Source organism: Salvia splendens, chromosome 13 (genome assembly GCF_004379255.2).
Source record: "Salvia splendens isolate huo1 chromosome 13, SspV2, whole genome shotgun sequence".
Taxonomy (NCBI): Eukaryota; Viridiplantae; Streptophyta; class Magnoliopsida; order Lamiales; family Lamiaceae; genus Salvia; species Salvia splendens.
The window spans coordinates 14379518-14397422 of record NC_056044.1 but is presented as its reverse complement, the minus strand read 5'-3'; the positions used below and the strand labels follow the sequence as shown (position 1 = coordinate 14397422).

General features: G+C 37.3%; 7 protein-coding genes and 1 long non-coding RNA gene across 8 annotated transcripts; 5 read left to right on the top strand and 3 right to left on the bottom strand.

Moving 5' to 3' along the window:
• The first annotated feature begins 1687 nt into the window (after positions 1 to 1687).
• LOC121761859 (ribosome-binding factor PSRP1, chloroplastic-like) lies at positions 1688 to 2794 on the top strand. Its single transcript, XM_042157543.1, has 4 exons — positions 1688 to 1837; positions 1927 to 2169; positions 2352 to 2460; positions 2543 to 2794. The coding sequence occupies exons 1-4, from the start codon at positions 1688 to 1690 to the stop codon at positions 2656 to 2658; spliced, it is 618 nt and encodes a 205-aa protein (XP_042013477.1). The 3' UTR covers positions 2659 to 2794.
• Positions 2795 to 5733: 2939 nt separating this feature from the next.
• LOC121761858 (ribosome-binding factor PSRP1, chloroplastic-like) lies at positions 5734 to 6840 on the top strand. Its single transcript, XM_042157542.1, has 4 exons — positions 5734 to 5883; positions 5973 to 6266; positions 6398 to 6506; positions 6589 to 6840. Exons 1-4 carry the CDS (start codon positions 5734 to 5736, stop codon positions 6702 to 6704), a joined length of 669 nt encoding a protein of 222 aa, XP_042013476.1. The 3' UTR covers positions 6705 to 6840.
• Positions 6841 to 8348: 1508 nt separating this feature from the next.
• Positions 8349 to 9262, bottom strand: LOC121761860. The gene is made up of 3 exons (XR_006042114.1): positions 9157 to 9262; positions 8828 to 8945; positions 8349 to 8699 (listed from the first exon to the last, which is right to left on the bottom strand). It is a non-coding gene; the product is annotated as an uncharacterized LOC121761860 (long non-coding RNA).
• A 516-nt stretch (positions 9263 to 9778) lies between these two features.
• LOC121761857 (ribosome-binding factor PSRP1, chloroplastic-like) lies at positions 9779 to 10864 on the top strand. Its single transcript, XM_042157541.1, has 4 exons — positions 9779 to 9928; positions 10018 to 10314; positions 10444 to 10552; positions 10635 to 10864. The coding sequence occupies exons 1-4, from the start codon at positions 9779 to 9781 to the stop codon at positions 10748 to 10750; spliced, it is 672 nt and encodes a 223-aa protein (XP_042013475.1). The 3' UTR covers positions 10751 to 10864.
• Positions 10865 to 11132: 268 nt separating this feature from the next.
• Positions 11133 to 12658, bottom strand: LOC121760553. Its single transcript, XM_042156202.1, has 4 exons — positions 12556 to 12658; positions 11686 to 11756; positions 11563 to 11601; positions 11133 to 11414 (listed from the first exon to the last, which is right to left on the bottom strand). The coding sequence occupies exons 1-4, from the start codon at positions 12656 to 12658 to the stop codon at positions 11133 to 11135; spliced, it is 495 nt and encodes a 164-aa protein (XP_042012136.1).
• An 849-nt stretch (positions 12659 to 13507) lies between these two features.
• On the top strand, positions 13508 to 14486 carry LOC121761856 (ribosome-binding factor PSRP1, chloroplastic-like). The gene is made up of 4 exons (XM_042157540.1): positions 13508 to 13657; positions 13747 to 14040; positions 14172 to 14280; positions 14363 to 14486. The coding sequence occupies exons 1-4, from the start codon at positions 13508 to 13510 to the stop codon at positions 14476 to 14478; spliced, it is 669 nt and encodes a 222-aa protein (XP_042013474.1). The 3' UTR covers positions 14479 to 14486.
• A 349-nt stretch (positions 14487 to 14835) lies between these two features.
• LOC121760552 lies at positions 14836 to 16364 on the bottom strand. The gene is made up of 3 exons (XM_042156201.1): positions 16262 to 16364; positions 15392 to 15462; positions 14836 to 15120 (listed from the first exon to the last, which is right to left on the bottom strand). The coding sequence occupies exons 1-3, from the start codon at positions 16362 to 16364 to the stop codon at positions 14836 to 14838; spliced, it is 459 nt and encodes a 152-aa protein (XP_042012135.1).
• A 332-nt stretch (positions 16365 to 16696) lies between these two features.
• Positions 16697 to 17616, top strand: LOC121760551 (ribosome-binding factor PSRP1, chloroplastic-like). The gene is made up of 3 exons (XM_042156199.1): positions 16697 to 16711; positions 17219 to 17362; positions 17452 to 17616. Exons 1-3 carry the CDS (start codon positions 16697 to 16699, stop codon positions 17614 to 17616), a joined length of 324 nt encoding a protein of 107 aa, XP_042012133.1.
• Positions 17617 to 17905: the final 289 nt, after the last annotated feature.

Sequence of the window (17905 nt, the reverse complement as noted above, 5' to 3'; positions counted from 1 at the left end):
ATTAATTCATATTGTACAAATATGGTATCTGTACTATATGAAGTATATTTTATTTCAAAAAAATTAACAGAATGCTAGGTTCATAATGAATGGTTCAATACTCATTATGTTGGCCACTCTAAAATCATTAATCTTATGGTGGCAATTTATTTGACTTATTCGTATTCAGATTCATATATTTTGAGTATCATGATTCATGAATGAGCCAAATGCGACTTATATATGTGATTTAAAAAAAATACTACTACTTGTGATTTTAATATTCTTAAGAATTTTAAATTGCACATACATCCAACACAAGGCTTAACCATTTCATTAAAGAGTGGGCCTCAAATCTTCTTAAAGAGTGGGCCTCAAATCTTCGGCCCATTACACTGCCCGCCAAAATCCAATACCACGTGTCACCCATCACTCCACTTTGGATAATCATCACACACACTCTCTCTCTCATCGTCACTGCAACTGTTTCTTTCTTGAATTCCATTTCCCTCTGCAATCTTCTAGAACAATCATCATCTGCAACAAAAAACTGAGAGAAGCTCAATCTCTAAAGCACTAGAAAAATGGCTACGCGACTTGCAGCTCCAGCGATTCAGAAGAGCTTCACCTATCAAATTCAACACCATGTTAATATTTTTCTCCCTATAACAACAGCTCTAAGAAATTGACATACTTAACCAAAGATCCAACAAATTGGATTATAATAGTAGTAAATGTAAAGAGACTTAATCTTACCCAAAAATTCAACATCTTTCAGGATTGGACTTGATGTTTATTCTGGGTTCCTGAGAATCCAAATTGGAGGATGAAGATTCCCTTTTCGTTCCTTTCCCCTTCATAGTCATACATTTTTCCTAACCGAAAAACAAGCAAGATCTTCAATCCAACAAAATACATGAAACAAACCCAACCAGATCAATTGAATTTCGCAGTGGATAAACGATTGCGTCCTCTTATAATAACAAATAGTTCAAAAATTTATAACAAGGTTATAAGTTCCCGCAGTTAGCATTGGAAAATTTGAAAAAGTAAAAAACGCAAGATGTAATAAGGGTAAAGGATTACTGCGTGGCTGAAACAATCTGTGGATGGCAATTGCGGAATCTGCTTTACTTTCCCTTATTCAGTATTTCTGCGCAAGAATCAGGGCTTGTGGAGATGAAGACTTAAGATGGCGGCGGCACAGGCACATCAGAAGAAATTGATTTTATTTAAATACATTTATTATTCAAATATTTTTCCCTGTCATAATTGTAGTGGTCATACTTGAATTAGTGTTCAATGTGTAGTTTGATGATTAGATAGTTAGTTAGTAAATTCACATTTTTTAGAATATATGATTGAACTTTCTTGATTTTAGAGGTATAATTAGTTGGAGTTTTTGTGTGGGATATAGAAAGAAATGATCTTTATTTGTTGCTAAAGAGGTAAAGCTTGAACTAGTGTTCAATATGTAGTTAGTCAGTTCTCACTTCTGATATTGAAGAGGTGTAGCGGTAATCGATTTGATGGGAGGTGAGTAAATTGGAAATTGGTGTTTCTTAAGAGAACTCTTGCATTTATGTTCTGTTGATTTTATCATACATTTACATTTGAGTAAACACACATACACACGTGTAATGTTAAGGGGAAACTGTGGTGAGCTTATTCTCTGATGCTCTTTCATTGATCTTCTCATGGATTGAAAATGCAGCTGCATCCCTCTGTGAAGAGTTACGTGGAAGAGAAGTTAGGTAAGGCAGTGCAAAAGCATAGCCATTTAGTGAGGGAAGTCGATGTCAGGTTGTCCATCCGTGGTGGAGAGGTAGGGAAAGGCCCAAAAGTGCGAAGGTGTGAGGTGCGTGTGTCTTACTACCGTGTTGTATTTATCCTACTGGGGTCGTGTTTGTTAGTATGCTATCTAATTAGTTGTGGTAATGTATGTAGGTTACTTTGTTCACCAAGAAACATGGAGTGGTTCGAGCAGAAGAAGATGCTGAGTGGCTCTATGGGAGCATAGATTTGGTTTCTTCCATTATCCAGAGAAGGTTGAGGAAGATCAAGGAGAAAAACTCGGACCATGGTCGACATATGAAGGGCTTCGACAGGCTCAAGGTTAGGTATCCCGGTGCACTCTTGGTTGCTAAGGATATTGAAGCGGTACCCGATGAAGCAGATGAGGCCGATGCAGTGGGAATTCAGGGTGAAGCAGTTGAAGAGGAAGAAATCGTCATTAATGAGGTTGTCATTCCTCATCTCTTTCTTCATTTTAATGTTTTTTTTCCACTTTCTTGTGTGCCTTGTGTGCTTTTCTGTGCATTATATTCATGCTAACTTAGCAATCTCCCGATATATACACGTTTGTTTTGCAGATTGTTCGCACAAAGTACTTCGATATGCCCCCTCTGACTGTTAGTGAGGCAGTCGAGCAGCTGAAAAACCTCGATCATGACTTCTATGGATTTCGCAACGAAGAAACTGGTAAGCTGACTTCATGTCTTTTCATCTTTATATATGACAGGGCTCCTCACGGACGCTTACGCTAGAGAGTGCCATGTTGCAGGTGAGATCAACATAGTCTACAAACGGAGAGCCGGGGGATACGGCCTCATCATCCCTAAACAAAACGGTGAAACAGAGAAATTGGAGCCTGTGGTCGTTGAGTCGACATCGAGCTGATTCCTGCTCAAGAAGGTGTTTTGAGATGAAAATGAGTAAAAAATGAAGTTTGTAGAGAGTCGAAAATTATGAGATCTCTTGTAAATGGTGTTCAGTTCCTTTGCAAACATTCCCTTGTTGCTAGATGTATTATGCAATTTTGTGCTACCAAATAGAATAAACTGAAAACTATATATCAGAAATTAGAAACACAAAATTTCATTCTACATTGAGCAACAAAACAAATCTGAGCATGCCAACAGATACAAGGCATGAATGTATAAATGTTCTACACGCTTGGTTCTGCAGTTACAGTCATAGCCGGGTTCAGAAAAGGCGAAGAAATTTAAAAGAAGAGTAGTCACTTTGAGATATGTTCCTAGTGACGCCTCTTACCACCACCACCACCACCACCCTTTCTCTTGCTATGACTTTAATTATGTACTTTTTAAATTTAGGATTTTAATTATGTACTTTTTAATTTTTATGATTTTAATTATGTAATTTTTAATTTTTTTGTAATTTGTAATATTATTTCGGATATTTTTAATGCATTTTAATTTTGTGGAAATGTTTTTATTCAAATTGAATAATAGAATGGTGGGGCCCTTGAGCTTGTCCTTGCGGAAGAGCGCGGATGTGGGTGTTGTGCTCTTGCTTAAGAGCAGGTAGAAAAAGTGGGGCCAGGCCCACAACCGTGCTCGTTGGCAAGAGCACGGTTGTGGATGCTCTTAACGATTTAGGGTAGCTCTATACTTATTTTAAATTGATATTATACTTGTCATCCATAAAATAAAGTCTAGAATTGAAATCTAGCATAACACTCTTAATTCACAATGTTTAAGATTGCTTTTGGTCCGCCTTTTAAGCTTACGATGTTTTATTACCACTGCTATATTTTAAGAGCATGTTTGATAGTTGGGGTTAGGAGCAATCTTATCTAAGAGTGTGTTTGATAATTATGATATGATAAACTAAATAAGTTAATATCATGTTACATTATTTAGTTTTAAAAGTCGCATCAAGGGTGAGCTTCACAATTGTGAGAGACGGGGTTTGCTCTATTATCATAAAGTTGAGATATTTCTTGTGGATACGTGTAAATAATGATGCTTAAATCAAACCGGACCGATGATACAAAACCATATTTCTCAAGTTAAAATTTTAGCCGGTCATCAACAGTTGAACTATGACCGCGATCTCTATTACGCTGGGCCGATTGGAACCAAAACTTATGTTGGTTTGTACCAACTATGAGCATAATCCAAGTTGTGTTGCAATATGTTAATCAACATATGCATAAGATGCATACTAATCATATGTATTCGATAAAGATCGATTTTGTAGTGAGTGAATATGAATCAAGTGTATTTCATAATCTCAATATTAGCTATGCTTTTTACATATATATTAATTCATATTGTACAAATATGGTATCTGTACTATATGAAGTATATTTTATTTCAAAAAAATTAACAGAATGCTAGGTTCATAATGAATGGTTCAATACTCATTATGTTGGCCACTCTAAAATCATTAATCTTATGGTGGCAATTTATTTGACTTATTCGTATTCAGATTCATATATTTTGAGTATCATGATTCATGAATGAGCCAAATGCGACTTATATATGTGATTTAAAAAAAATACTACTACTTGTGATTTTAATATTCTTAAGAATTTTAAATTGCACATACATCCAACACAAGGCTTAACCATTTCATTAAAGAGTGGGCCTCAAATCTTCTTAAAGAGTGGGCCTCAAATCTTCGGCCCATTACACTGCCCGCCAAAATCCAATACCACGTGTCACCCATCACTCCACTTTGGATAATCATCACACACACTCTCTCTCTCATCGTCACTGCAACTGTTTCTTTCTTGAATTCCATTTCCCTCTGCAATCTTCTAGAACAATCATCATCTGCAACAAAAAACTGAGAGAAGCTCAATCTCTAAAGCACTAGAAAAATGGCTACGCGACTTGCAGCTCCAGCGATTCAGAAGAGCTTCACCTATCAAATTCAACACCATGTTAATATTTTTCTCCCTATAACAACAGCTCTAAGAAATTGACATACTTAACCGAAGATCCAACAAATTGGATTATAATAGTAGTAAATGTAAAGAGACTTAATCTTACCCAAAAATTCAACATCTTTCAGGATTGGACTTGATGTTTATTCTGGGTTCCTGAGAATCCAAATTGGAGGATGAAGATTCCCTTTTCGTTCCTTTCCCCTTCATAGTCATACATTTTTCCTAACCGAAAAACAAGCAAGATCTTCAATCCAACAAAATACATGAAACAAACCCAACCAGATCAATTGAATTTCGCAGTGGATAAACGATTGCGTCCTCTTATAATAACAAATAGTTCAAAAATTTATAACAAGGTTATAAGTTCCCGCAGTTAGCATTGGAAAATTTGAAAAAGTAAAAAACGCAAGATGTAATAAGGGTAAAGGATTACTGCGTGGCTGAAACAATCTGTGGATGGCAATTGCGGAATCTGCTTTACTTTCCCTTATTCAGTATTTCTGCGCAAGAATCAGGGCTTGTGGAGATGAAGACTTAAGATGGCGGCGGCACAGGCACATCAGAAGAAATTGATTTTATTTAAATACATTTATTATTCAAATATTTTTCCCTGTCATAATTGTAGTGGTCATACTTGAATTAGTGTTCAATGTGTAGTTTGATGATTAGATAGTTAGTTAGTAAATTCACATTTTTTAGAATATATGATTGAACTTTCTTGATTTTAGAGGTATAATTAGTTGGAGTTTTTGTGTGGGATATAGAAAGAAATGATCTTTATTTGTTGCTAAAGAGGTAAAGCTTGAACTAGTGTTCAATATGTAGTTAGTCAGTTCTCACTTCTGATATTGAAGAGGTGTAGCGGTAATCGATTTGATGGGAGGTGAGTAAATTGGAAATTGGTGTTTCTTAAGAGAACTCTTGCATTTATGTTCTGTTGATTTTATCATACATTTACATTTGAGTAAACACACATACACACGTGTAATGTTAAGGGGAAACTGTGGTGAGCTTATTCTCTGATGCTCTTTCATTGATCTTCTCATGGATTGAAAATGCAGCTGCATCCCTCTGTGAAGAGTTACGTGGAAGAGAAGTTAGGTAAGGCAGTGCAAAAGCATAGCCATTTAGTGAGGGAAGTCGATGTCAGGTTGTCCATCCGTGGTGGAGAGGTAGGGAAAGGCCCAAAAGTGCGAAGGTGTGAGGTGCGTGTGTCTTACTACCGTGTTGTATTTATCCTACTGGGGTCGTGTTTGTTAGTATGCTATCTAATTAGTTGTGGTAATGTATGTAGGTTACTTTGTTCACCAAGAAACATGGAGTGGTTCGAGCAGAAGAAGATGCTGAGTGGCTCTATGGGAGCATAGATTTGGTTTCTTCCATTATCCAGAGAAGGTTGAGGAAGATCAAGGAGAAAAACTCGGACCATGGTCGACATATGAAGGGCTTCGACAGGCTCAAGGTTAGGTATCCCGGTGCACTCTTGGTTGCTAAGGATATTGAAGCGGTACCCGATGAAGCAGATGAGGCCGATGCAGTGGGAATTCAGGGTGAAGCAGTTGAAGAGGAAGAAATCGTCATTAATGAGGTTGTCATTCCTCATCTCTTTCTTCATTTTAATGTTTTTTTTCCACTTTCTTGTGTGCCTTGTGTGCTTTTCTGTGCATTATATTCATGCTAACTTAGCAATCTCCCGATATATACACGTTTGTTTTGCAGATTGTTCGCACAAAGTACTTCGATATGCCCCCTCTGACTGTTAGTGAGGCAGTCGAGCAGCTGAAAAACCTCGATCATGACTTCTATGGATTTCGCAACGAAGAAACTGGTAAGCTGACTTCATGTCTTTTCATCTTTATATATGACAGGGCTCCTCACGGACGCTTACGCTAGAGAGTGCCATGTTGCAGGTGAGATCAACATAGTCTACAAACGGAGAGCCGGGGGATACGGCCTCATCATCCCTAAACAAAACGGTGAAACAGAGAAATTGGAGCCTGTGGTCGTTGAGTCGACATCGAGCTGATTCCTGCTCAAGAAGGTGTTTTGAGATGAAAATGAGTAAAAAATGAAGTTTGTAGAGAGTCGAAAATTATGAGATCTCTTGTAAATGGTGTTCAGTTCCTTTGCAAACATTCCCTTGTTGCTAGATGTATTATGCAATTTTGTGCTACCAAATAGAATAAACTGAAAACTATATATCAGAAATTAGAAACACAAAATTTCATTCTACATTGAGCAACAAAACAAATCTGAGCATGCCAACAGATACAAGGCATGAATGTATAAATGTTCTACACGCTTGGTTCTGCAGTTACAGTCATAGCCGGGTTCAGAAAAGGCGAAGAAATTTAAAAGAAGAGTAGTCACTTTGAGATATGTTCCTAGTGACGCCTCTTACCACCACCACCACCACCACCCTTTCTCTTGCTATGACTTTAATTATGTACTTTTTAAATTTAGGATTTTAATTATGTACTTTTTAATTTTTATGATTTTAATTATGTAATTTTTAATTTTTTTGTAATTTGTAATATTATTTCGGATATTTTTAATGCATTTTAATTTTGTGGAAATGTTTTTATTCAAATTGAATAATAGAATGGTGGGGCCCTTGAGCTTGTCCTTGCGGAAGAGCGCGGATGTGGGTGTTGTGCTCTTGCTTAAGAGCAGGTAGAAAAAGTGGGGCCAGGCCCACAACCGTGCTCGTTGGCAAGAGCACGGTTGTGGATGCTCTTAACGATTTAGGGTAGCTCTATACTTATTTTAAATTGATATTATACTTGTCATCCATAAAATAAAGTCTAGAATTGAAATCTAGCATAACACTCTTAATTCACAATGTTTAAGATTGCTTTTGGTCCGCCTTTTAAGCTTACGATGTTTTATTACCACTGCTATATTTTAAGAGCATGTTTGATAGTTGGGGTTAGGAGCAATCTTATCTAAGAGTGTGTTTGATAATTATGATATGATAAACTAAATAAGTTAATATCATGTTACATTATTTAGTTTTAAAAGTCGCATCAAGGGTGAGCTTCACAATTGTGAGAGACGGGGTTTGCTCTATTATCATAAAGTTGAGATATTTCTTGTGGATACGTGTAAATAATGATGCTTAAATCAAACCGGACCGATGATACAAAACCATATTTCTCAAGTTAAAATTTTAGCCGGTCATCAACAGTTGAACTATGACCGCGATCTCTATTACGCTGGGCCGATTGGAACCAAAACTTATGTTGGTTTGTACCAACTATGAGCATAATCCAAGTTGTGTTGCAATATGTTAATCAACATATGCATAAGATGCATACTAATCATATGTATTCGATAAAGATCGATTTTGTAGTGAGTGAATATGAATCAAGTGTATTTCATAATCTCAATATTAGCTATGCTTTTTACATATATATTAATTCATATTGTACAAATATGGTATCTGTACTATATGAAGTATATTTTATTTCAAAAAAATTAACAGAATGCTAGGTTCATAATGAATGGTTCAATACTCATTATGTTGGCCACTCTAAAATCATTAATCTTATGGTGGCAATTTATTTGACTTATTCGTATTCAGATTCATATATTTTGAGTATCATGATTCATGAATGAGCCAAATGCGACTTATATATGTGATTTAAAAAAAATACTACTACTTGTGATTTTAATATTCTTAAGAATTTTAAATTGCACATACATCCAACACAAGGCTTAACCATTTCATTAAAGAGTGGGCCTCAAATCTTCTTAAAGAGTGGGCCTCAAATCTTCGGCCCATTACACTGCCCGCCAAAATCCAATACCACGTGTCACCCATCACTCCACTTTGGATAATCATCACACACACTCTCTCTCTCATCGTCACTGCAACTGTTTCTTTCTTGAATTCCATTTCCCTCTGCAATCTTCTAGAACAATCATCATCTGCAACAAAAAACTGAGAGAAGCTCAATCTCTAAAGCACTAGAAAAATGGCTACGCGACTTGCAGCTCCAGCGATTCAGAAGAGCTTCACCTATCAAATTCAACACCATGTTAATATTTTTCTCCCTATAACAACAGCTCTAAGAAATTGACATACTTAACCGAAGATCCAACAAATTGGATTATAATAGTAGTAAATGTAAAGAGACTTAATCTTACCCAAAAATTCAACATCTTTCAGGATGGACTTGATGTTTATTCTGGGTTCCTGAGAATCCAAATTGGAGGATGAAGATTCCCTTTTCGTTCCTTTCCCCTTCATAGTCATACATTTTTCCTAACCGAAAAACAAGCAAGATCTTCAATCCAACAAAATACATGAAACAAACCCAACCAGATCAATTGAATTTCGCAGTGGATAAACGATTGCGTCCTCTTATAATAACAAATAGTTCAAAAATTTATAACAAGGTTATAAGTTCCCGCAGTTAGCATTGGAAAATTTGAAAAAGTAAAAAACGCAAGATGTAATAAGGGTAAAGGATTACTGCGTGGCTGAAACAATCTGTGGATGGCAATTGCGGAATCTGCTTTACTTTCCCTTATTCAGTATTTCTGCGCAAGAATCAGGGCTTGTGGAGATGAAGACTTAAGATGGCGGCGGCACAGGCACATCAGAAGAAATTGATTTTATTTAAATACATTTATTATTCAAATATTTTTCCCTGTCATAATTGTAGTGGTCATACTTGAATTAGTGTTCAATGTGTAGTTTGATGATTAGATAGTTAGTTAGTAAATTCACATTTTTTAGAATATATGATTGAACTTTCTTGATTTTAGAGGTATAATTAGTTGGAGTTTTTGTGTGGGATATAGAAAGAAATGATCTTTATTTGTTGCTAAAGAGGTAAAGCTTGAACTAGTGTTCAATATGTAGTTAGTCAGTTCTCACTTCTGATATTGAAGAGGTGTAGCGGTAATCGATTTGATGGGAGGTGAGTAAATTGGAAATTGGTGTTTCTTAAGAGAACTCTTGCATTTATGTTCTGTTGATTTTATCATACATTTACATTTGAGTAAACACACATACACACGTGTAATGTTAAGGGGAAACTGTGGTGAGCTTATTCTCTGATGCTCTTTCATTGATCTTCTCATGGATTGAAAATGCAGCTGCATCCCTCTGTGAAGAGTTACGTGGAAGAGAAGTTAGGTAAGGCAGTGCAAAAGCATAGCCATTTAGTGAGGGAAGTCGATGTCAGGTTGTCCATCCGTGGTGGAGAGGTAGGGAAAGGCCCAAAAGTGCGAAGGTGTGAGGTGCGTGTGTCTTACTACCGTGTTGTATTTATCCTACTGGGGTCGTGTTTGTTAGTATGCTATCTAATTAGTTGTGGTAATGTATGTAGGTTACTTTGTTCACCAAGAAACATGGAGTGGTTCGAGCAGAAGAAGATGCTGAGTGGCTCTATGGGAGCATAGATTTGGTTTCTTCCATTATCCAGAGAAGGTTGAGGAAGATCAAGGAGAAAAACTCGGACCATGGTCGACATATGAAGGGCTTCGACAGGCTCAAGGTTAGGTATCCCGGTGCACTCTTGGTTGCTAAGGATATTGAAGCGGTACCCGATGAAGCAGATGAGGCCGATGCAGTGGGAATTCAGGGTGAAGCAGTTGAAGAGGAAGAAATCGTCATTAATGAGGCTGTCATTCCTCATCTCTTTCTTCATTTTAATGTTTTTTTTTCCACTTTCTTGTGTGCCTTGTGTGCTTTTCTGTGCATTATATTCATGTTAACTTAGCAATCTCCCGATATATACACGTTTGTTTTGCAGATTGTTCGCACAAAGTACTTCGATATGCCCCCTCTGACTGTTAGTGAGGCAGTCGAGCAGCTGGAATACCTCGATCATGACTTCTATGGCTTTCGCAACGAAGAAACTGGTAAGCTGACTTCATGTCTTTTCATCTTTATATATGACAGGGCTCCTCACGGACGCTTACGCTAGAGAGTGCCATGTTGCAGGTGAGATCAACATAGTCTACAAACGGAGAACCGGGGGATACGGTCTCATCATCCCTAAACAAAACGGTGAAACAGAGAAATTGGAGCCTGTGGTCGTTGAGTCGACATCGAGCTGATTCCTGCTCAAGAAGGTGTTTTGAGATGAAAATGAGTAAAAAATGAAGTTTGTAGAGAGTCGAAAATTATGAGATCTCTTGTAAATGGTGTTCAGTTCCTTTGCAAACATTCCCTTGTTGCTAGATGTATTATCTAATTTTGCGCTACCAAATAGAATAAACTGAAAACTATATATCAGAAATTAGCAACACAAAATTTCATTCTACATTGAGCAACAAAACAAATCTGAGCATGCCAACAGATACAAGGCATGAATGTATATATGTTCTACAAGCTTGGTTCTGCAGTTACAGTCATAGCCGGGTTCAGAAAGACGAAGAAATTTAAAAGAAGAGTAGTCACTTTGAGATATATTCCTAGTGACGCCTCTTACGACAACCACTAACGACAACCACTACCACCACCACCCTTTCTCTTGCCATGACTTTTCTTGCCATCTTTCTTCTTCTTCTTCTTCTTCTTCTTCCCTTTACCTGTAGGGTGCCTGCCCTTGTAGTTAGAGGCTTCAGGGGCTGAGGGCTTCAACAGATGCCCGACGTTGAGAACTCCCTTTCTGAAATCGTCTTGCATCGAATTTAGAATTCTGTCTTCTGCTGGTTTCCTCTCTGGCACCTTCTTGGAACTACTGCTATTGTAGGCTCCAAACCTTCCAAGTATAGCTCTCTGTATAGAGACCAATTATTTACACATCATTTCTAATCTTAATCGACATACAGCTTTAGAGTGACTGAATGAAATGATGACGCTGAGAATGTTAAGTAACTTCTGGAAGTCATTTCTCTTCTCTATCCTTTTGATTCTTCATTGAAACTCTAGCAACACTAAGAGGTAACCTCTGTTTCTTTGGAGGCTGTTTAACAAGAAAGACAAAGTTTATACATGGTACTTGAGAGCTTAATATGTGCAGCAAAAGTAATGGCGTAAATGAACACACCTTTCCACCGAGTGACACTACCTTCTTATTCTCCAAGTCCTTTATCTGTTTCCATGTCATATGTGAGGAACCTGAATTAACAAGAAATTATACACATTCCAAGATATTGTAGTACACCCATATCTCATATGTTCATCTCATCAAACACAAACACACACAAAAGAAAGAGTTCGCAGTAAGAGGGAGGAGCAATTCCAGCCATGGGTGCAAAGTTAGTGATCCTCAACTAAAATCTCAACCTGATTGGACAGTGATGTTTTCCAAACCTTATTCTGCATTATTCTACACAACCAACAACAAACCCTTCGAACCCACGTGGAGCACTTTCTGATGAATACAACTAGTTCGGTGAAAGGATTAATTCAAAAGGTTAATCAAATTCATTTTCAAATCCAACACAAACATACACACACAAATGAAAGAGTTCATAGTAAGAGGAAGGAGCAATTCAGCCATGGGTGCAAAGCATCAACAAAAGATTACACGGTAGTGATCTTCAACCAAAATCTCAAACCTATTATGACAGTGATCTTTTCCAGACCTTATTCTACACAACCAACAAAAAACCCTTGAACCTTCATGGAGCAATTTCTGATAAACCATGTGAACGGATTCATTGAAAAAGATATCGAATTCCTTTGCCTTCATAGTTCAGAGAAATATTTCAAAACATTGATGCACTTCTTCACTCGAAAAATATTACAGCAAAGAATAAGATCAAATATACTAGAATGATGACAGCAATAGGTATGAATCAAATTGTCAATATTTTTCTCCCTATAACAACAGCTCCAAGAAATTGACATACTTAACCAAAGATCTAACAAATTGGATTATAATAGTAGTAAATGTAAAGAGACTTAATCTTACCCAAAAATTCAATATCTTTCAGGATGGACTTGATGTCCATTCTAGGTTCCTGGGAATCCAAATTGGAGGATGAAGATTCCCTTTTCGTTCCTTTCCCCTTCATAGTCATACCTTTTTCCTAACCGAAAAACAAGCAAGATCTTCAATCCAACAAAATACATGAAACAAACCCAACTAGATCAATTCAATTTAACAGTGGATAAACGATTGTGTCCTCTTATAATAACAAATAGTTCAAAAATTTATAACTAGGTTATAAGTTCCCGCAGTTAGCATTGGAAAATTTGAAAAAGAAAAAAAACGCAAGATGTAATAAGGGTAAAGGATTACCGCGTAACTGAAACAATCTGTGGATGGCAACTACGGAATCTGCTTTACTTTCACTTATTCAGTATTTCTGCGCAGGAATCAGGGCTTGTGGAGATGAAGACTTAAGATGGCGGCGGCACAGGCACAACAGAAGAAATTGATTTTATTTAAATACTTTTATTATTCAAATATTTTTCCCTGTTATAATTGCGGTGGTTATACTTGAATTAGTGTTCAATGTGTAGTTTGATGATTAGATAGTTAGTTAGTAAATTCACATTTTTTATAATATGTGATTGAACTTTCTTGATTTTAGAGGTATAATTAAGTGGAGTGTTTGTCTGAGATATAGAAAGAAATGATCTTTATTTGTTGCTAAAGAGGTAAAGCTTGAACTAGTGTTCAATATGTAGTTAGTCAGTTCTCACTTCTGATATTGAAAAGGTATAGCGGTAATCGATTTGATGGGAGGTGAGTAGATTGGAAATTGGTGTTTCTTAAGAGAACTCTTGCATTTATGTTCTGTTGATTTTATCATACATTTATATTTGAGTAAACACACATACACAGGTGTAATATTGAGGGGAAACTGTGGTGAGCTTATTCTCTGATGCTCTTTCATTGATCTTCTCATGGATTGAAAATGCAGCTGCATCCCTCTGTGAAGAGTTACGTGGAAGAGAAGTTAGGTAAGGCAGTGCAAAAGCATAGCCATTTAGTGAGGGAAGTCGATGTCAGGTTGTCCATCCGTGGTGGAGAGGTAGGGAAAGGCCCAAAAGTGCGAAGGTGTGAGGTGCGTGTGTCTTACTACCGTGTTGTATTTATCCTACTGGGGTCGTGTTTTTTAGTATGCTATCTAATTAGTTGTGCTAATGTATGTAGGTTACTTTGTTCACCAAGAAACATGGAGTGGTTCGAGCAGAAGAAGATGCTGAGTGGCTCTATGGGAGCATAGATTTGGTTTCTTCCATTATCCAGAGAAGGTTGAGGAAGATCAAGGAGAAAAACTCGGACCATGGTCGACATATGAAGGGCTTCGACAGGCTCAAGGTTAGGTATCCCGGTGCACTCTTGGTTGCTAAGGATATTGAAGCGGTACCCGATGAAGCAGATGAGGCCGATGCAGTGGGAATTCAGGGTGTAGCAGTTGAAGAGGAAGAAATCGTCATTAATGAGGTTGTCATTCCTCATCTCTTTCTTCATTTTAATGTTTTTTTTCCACTTTCTTGTGTGCCTTGTGTGCTTTTCTGTGCATTATATTCATGTTAACTTAGCAATCTCCCGATATATACACGTTTATTTTGCAGATTGTTCGCACAAAGTACTTCGATATGCCCCCTCTGACTGTTAGTGAGACAGTCGAGCAGCTGGAAAACCTCGATCATGACTTCTATGGCTTTCGCAACGAAGAAACTGGTAAGCTGACTTCACGTCTTTTCATCTTTATATATGACAGGGCTCCTCACGGACGCTTACGCTAGAGAGTGCCATGTTGCAGGTGAGATCAACATAGTCTACAAACGGAGAGCCGGGGGATACGGTCTCATCATCCCTAAACAAAACGGTGAAACAGAGAAATTGGAGCATGTGGTCGTTGAGTCGACATCGAGCTGATTCCTGCTCAAGAAGGTGTTTTGAGATGAAAATGAGTAAAAACTGAAGTTTGTAGAGAGTCGAAAATTATGAGATCTCTTGTAAATGGTGTTCAGTTCCTTTGCAAACATTCCCTTGTTGCTAGATGTATTATCTAATTTTGCGCTACCAAATAGAATAAACTGAAAACTATATATCAGAAATTAGCAACACAAAATTTCATTCTACATTGAGCAACAAAACAAATCTGAGCATGCCAACAGATACAAGGCATGAATGTATATATGTTCTACAAGCTTGGTTCTGCAGTTACAGTCATAGCCGGGTTCAGAAAGACGAAGAAATTTAAAAGAAGAGTAGTCACTTTGAGATATATTCCTAGTGACGCCTCTTACGACAACCACTACCACCACCACCCTTTCTCTTGCCATGACTTTTCTTGCCATCTTTCTTCTTCTTCTTCTTCCCTTTACCTGTAGGGTGCCTGCCCTTGTAGTTAGAGGCTTCAGGGGCTGAGGGCTTCAACAGATACCCGACGTTGAGAACTCCCTTTCTGAAATCGTCTTGCATCGAATTTAGAACTCTGTCTTCTGCTGGTTTCCTCTCTGGCACCTTCTTGGAACTACTGCTACTGTAGGCTCCAAACCTTCCAAGTATAGCTCTCTGTATAGAGACCAATTATTTACACATCATTTCTAATCTTAATCGACATACAGCTTTAGAGTGACTGAATGAAATGATGACGCTGAGAATGTTAAGTAACTTCTGGAAGTCATTTCTCTTCTCTATCCTTTTGATTCTTCATTGAAACTCTAGCATCACTAAGAGGTAACCTCTGTTTCTTTGGAGGCTATTTAACAAGAAAGACAAAGTTTATACATGGTACTTGAGAGCTTAATATGTGCAGCAAAAGTAATGGCGTAAATGAACACACCTTTCCACTGAGTGACACTACCTTCTTATTCTCCAAGTCCTTTATCTGTTTCCATGTCATATGTGAGGAACCTGAATTAACAAGAAATTATACACATTCCAAGATATTGTAGTACACCCATATCTCATATGTTCATCTCATCAAACACAAACACACACAAAAGAAAGAGTTCGCAGTAAGAGGGAGGAGCAATTCCAACCATGGGTGCAAAGTTAGTGATCCTCAACTAAAATCTCAACCTGATTGGACAGTGATGTTTTCCAAACCTTATTCTGCATTATTCTACACAACCAACAACAAACCCTTCGAACCCACATGGAGCACTTTCTGATGAATACAACTAGTTCGGTGAAAGGATTAATTCAAAAGGTTAATCAAATTCATTTTCAAATCCAACACAAACATACACACACAAAGGAAAGAGTTCATAGTAAGAGGAAGGAGCAATTCAGCCATGGGTGCAAAGCATCAACAAAAGATTACACGGTAGTGATCTTCAACCAAAATCTCAAACCTATTATGACAGTGATCTTTTCCAGACCTTATTCTACACAACCAACAAAAAACCCTTGAACCTTCATGGAGCAATTTCTGATAAACCATGTGAACGGATTCATTGAAAAAGATATCGAATTCCTTTGCCTTCATAGTTCAAAGAAATATTTCAAAACATTGATGCACTTCTTCACTAGAAAAATATTACAGCAAAGAATAAGATCAAATATACTAGAATGATGACAGCAATAGGTATGAATCAAATTGTCAATATTTTTCTTCCTACAACAACAGCTCCAAGAAATTGACATACTTAACCAAAGATCCAACAAATTGGATTATAATAGTAGTAAATGTAAAGAGACTTAATCTTACCCAAAAATTCAATATCTTTCAGGATGGACTTGATGTCCATTCTAGGTTCCTGGGAATCCAAATTGGAGGATGAAGATTCCCTTTTCGTTCCTTTCCCCTTCATAGTCATACCTTTTTCCTAACCGAAAAACAAGCAAGATCTTCAATCCAATAAAATACATGAAACAAACCCAACTAGATCAATTGAATTTCACAGTGGATAAACGATTGCGTCCTCTTATAATAACAAATAGTTCAAAAATTTATAACTAGGTTATAAGTTCCCGCAGTTAGCATTGGAAAATTTGAAAAAGTAAAAAACGCAAGATGTAATAAGGGTAAAGGATTACCGCGTAGCTGAAACAATCTGTGGATGGCAACTGTGGAATCTGGTTTACTTTCACTTATTCAGTATTTTTGCGCAGGAATCAGGGCTTGTGGAGATGAAGACTTAAGATGGCGGCGGCACAGGCACAACAGAAGAAATTGATTTTATTTAAATACTTTTATTATTCAAATATTTTTCCCTGTTACAATTGCAGTGGTCATACTTGAATTAGTGTTCAATGTGTAGTTTGATGATTAGATAGTTAGTTAGTAAATTCACATTTTTTATAATATGTGATTGAACTTTCTTGATTTTAGAGGTATAATTAGTTGGAGTTTTTGTCTGAGATATAGAAAGAAATGATCTTTATTTGTTGCTAAAGAGGTAAAGCTTGAACTAGTGTTCAATATGTAGTTAGTCAGTTCTCACTTCTGATATTGAAGAGGTGTAGCGGTAATCGATTTGATGGGAGGTGAGTAGATTGGAAATTGGTGTTTCTTAAGAGAACTCTTGCATTTATGTTCTGTTGATTTTATCATACATTTACATTTGAGTAAACACACATACACAGGTGTATTGTTGAGGGGAAACTGTGGTGAGCTTATTCTCTGATGCTCTTTCATTGATCTTCTCATGGATTGAAAATGCAGCTGCATCCCTCTGTGAAGAATTACGTGGAAGAGAAGTTAGGTAAGGCAGTGCAAAAGCATAGCCATTTAGTGAGGGAAGTCGATGTCAGGTTGTCCATCCATGGTGGAGAGGTAGGGAAAGGCCCAAAAGTGCGAAGGTGTGAGGTGTGTGTGTCTTACTACCGTGTTGTATTTATCCTACTGGGGTCGTGTTTGTTAGTATGCTATCTAATTAGTTGTGCTAATGTATGTAGGTTACTTTGTTCACCAAGAAACATGGAGTGGTTAGAGCAGAAGAAGATGCTGAGTGGCTCTATGGGAGCATAGATTTGGTTTCTTCCATTATCCAGAGAAGGTTGAGGAAGATCATGGAGAAAAACTCGGACCATGGTCGACATATGAAGAGCTTCGACAGATGAGGATATTGAGGCGGTACCCGATGAAGCAGATGAGGCTGATGCAGTGGGAATTCAGGGTGAAGCAGTTGAAGAGGAAGAAATCGTCATTAATGAGATTGTCATTCCTCATCTCTTTCTTCATTTTAATGTTTTTTTTTACTTTCTTGTGTGCCTTGTGTGCTTTTCTATGCATTATATTCGTGTTAACTTAGCAATCTCCCGATATATACACTTTTGTTTGCAGATTGTTCGCACAAAGTACTTCGATATGCCCCCTCTGACTGTTAGTGAGGTAGTCGATGTCACGACC

Bases quoted from the DNA above. Each gene is read 5' to 3' on its own strand.
- LOC121761859 (XM_042157543.1), top strand. From the start codon at position 1,688: ATGCAGCTGCATCCCTCTGTGAAGAGTTACGTGGAAGAGAAGTTAGGT. The intron at 1,838-1,926 runs GTGCGTGTGTCT...TAATGTATGTAG, and splicing joins CAAAAGTGCGAAGGTGTGAG to GTTACTTTGTTCACCAAGAA. The intron at 2,170-2,351 runs GTGGGAATTCAG...TTTGTTTTGCAG, and splicing joins AAGCAGATGAGGCCGATGCA to ATTGTTCGCACAAAGTACTT.
- LOC121761858 (XM_042157542.1), top strand. From the start codon at position 5,734: ATGCAGCTGCATCCCTCTGTGAAGAGTTACGTGGAAGAGAAGTTAGGT. The intron at 5,884-5,972 runs GTGCGTGTGTCT...TAATGTATGTAG, and splicing joins CAAAAGTGCGAAGGTGTGAG to GTTACTTTGTTCACCAAGAA. The intron at 6,267-6,397 runs GTTGTCATTCCT...TTTGTTTTGCAG, and splicing joins AAGAAATCGTCATTAATGAG to ATTGTTCGCACAAAGTACTT.
- LOC121761857 (XM_042157541.1), top strand. From the start codon at position 9,779: ATGCAGCTGCATCCCTCTGTGAAGAGTTACGTGGAAGAGAAGTTAGGT. The intron at 10,315-10,443 runs GTCATTCCTCAT...TTTGTTTTGCAG, and splicing joins AAATCGTCATTAATGAGGCT to ATTGTTCGCACAAAGTACTT. The intron at 10,553-10,634 runs GTAAGCTGACTT...GCCATGTTGCAG, and splicing joins CTTTCGCAACGAAGAAACTG to GTGAGATCAACATAGTCTAC.
- LOC121760553 (XM_042156202.1), bottom strand. From the start codon at position 12,658: ATGAAGGGGAAAGGAACGAAAAGGGAATCTTCATCCTCCAATTTGGAT. The intron at 11,757-12,555 runs GTAAGATTAAGT...TTGTTAATTCAG, and splicing joins GAAAGATATTGAATTTTTGG to GTTCCTCACATATGACATGG. The intron at 11,415-11,562 runs GTTTCAATGAAG...GTCTCTATACAG, and splicing joins TACCTCTTAGTGTTGCTAGA to AGAGCTATACTTGGAAGGTT.
- LOC121761856 (XM_042157540.1), top strand. From the start codon at position 13,508: ATGCAGCTGCATCCCTCTGTGAAGAGTTACGTGGAAGAGAAGTTAGGT. The intron at 14,041-14,171 runs GTTGTCATTCCT...TTTATTTTGCAG, and splicing joins AAGAAATCGTCATTAATGAG to ATTGTTCGCACAAAGTACTT. The intron at 14,281-14,362 runs GTAAGCTGACTT...GCCATGTTGCAG, and splicing joins CTTTCGCAACGAAGAAACTG to GTGAGATCAACATAGTCTAC.
- LOC121760552 (XM_042156201.1), bottom strand. From the start codon at position 16,364: ATGAAGGGGAAAGGAACGAAAAGGGAATCTTCATCCTCCAATTTGGAT. The intron at 15,463-16,261 runs GTAAGATTAAGT...TTGTTAATTCAG, and splicing joins GAAAGATATTGAATTTTTGG to GTTCCTCACATATGACATGG. The intron at 15,121-15,391 runs GTGTGTTCATTT...GTCTCTATACAG, and splicing joins TAGTGTCACTCAGTGGAAAG to AGAGCTATACTTGGAAGGTT.
- LOC121760551 (XM_042156199.1), top strand. The intron at 17,363-17,451 runs GTGTGTGTGTCT...TAATGTATGTAG, and splicing joins CAAAAGTGCGAAGGTGTGAG to GTTACTTTGTTCACCAAGAA.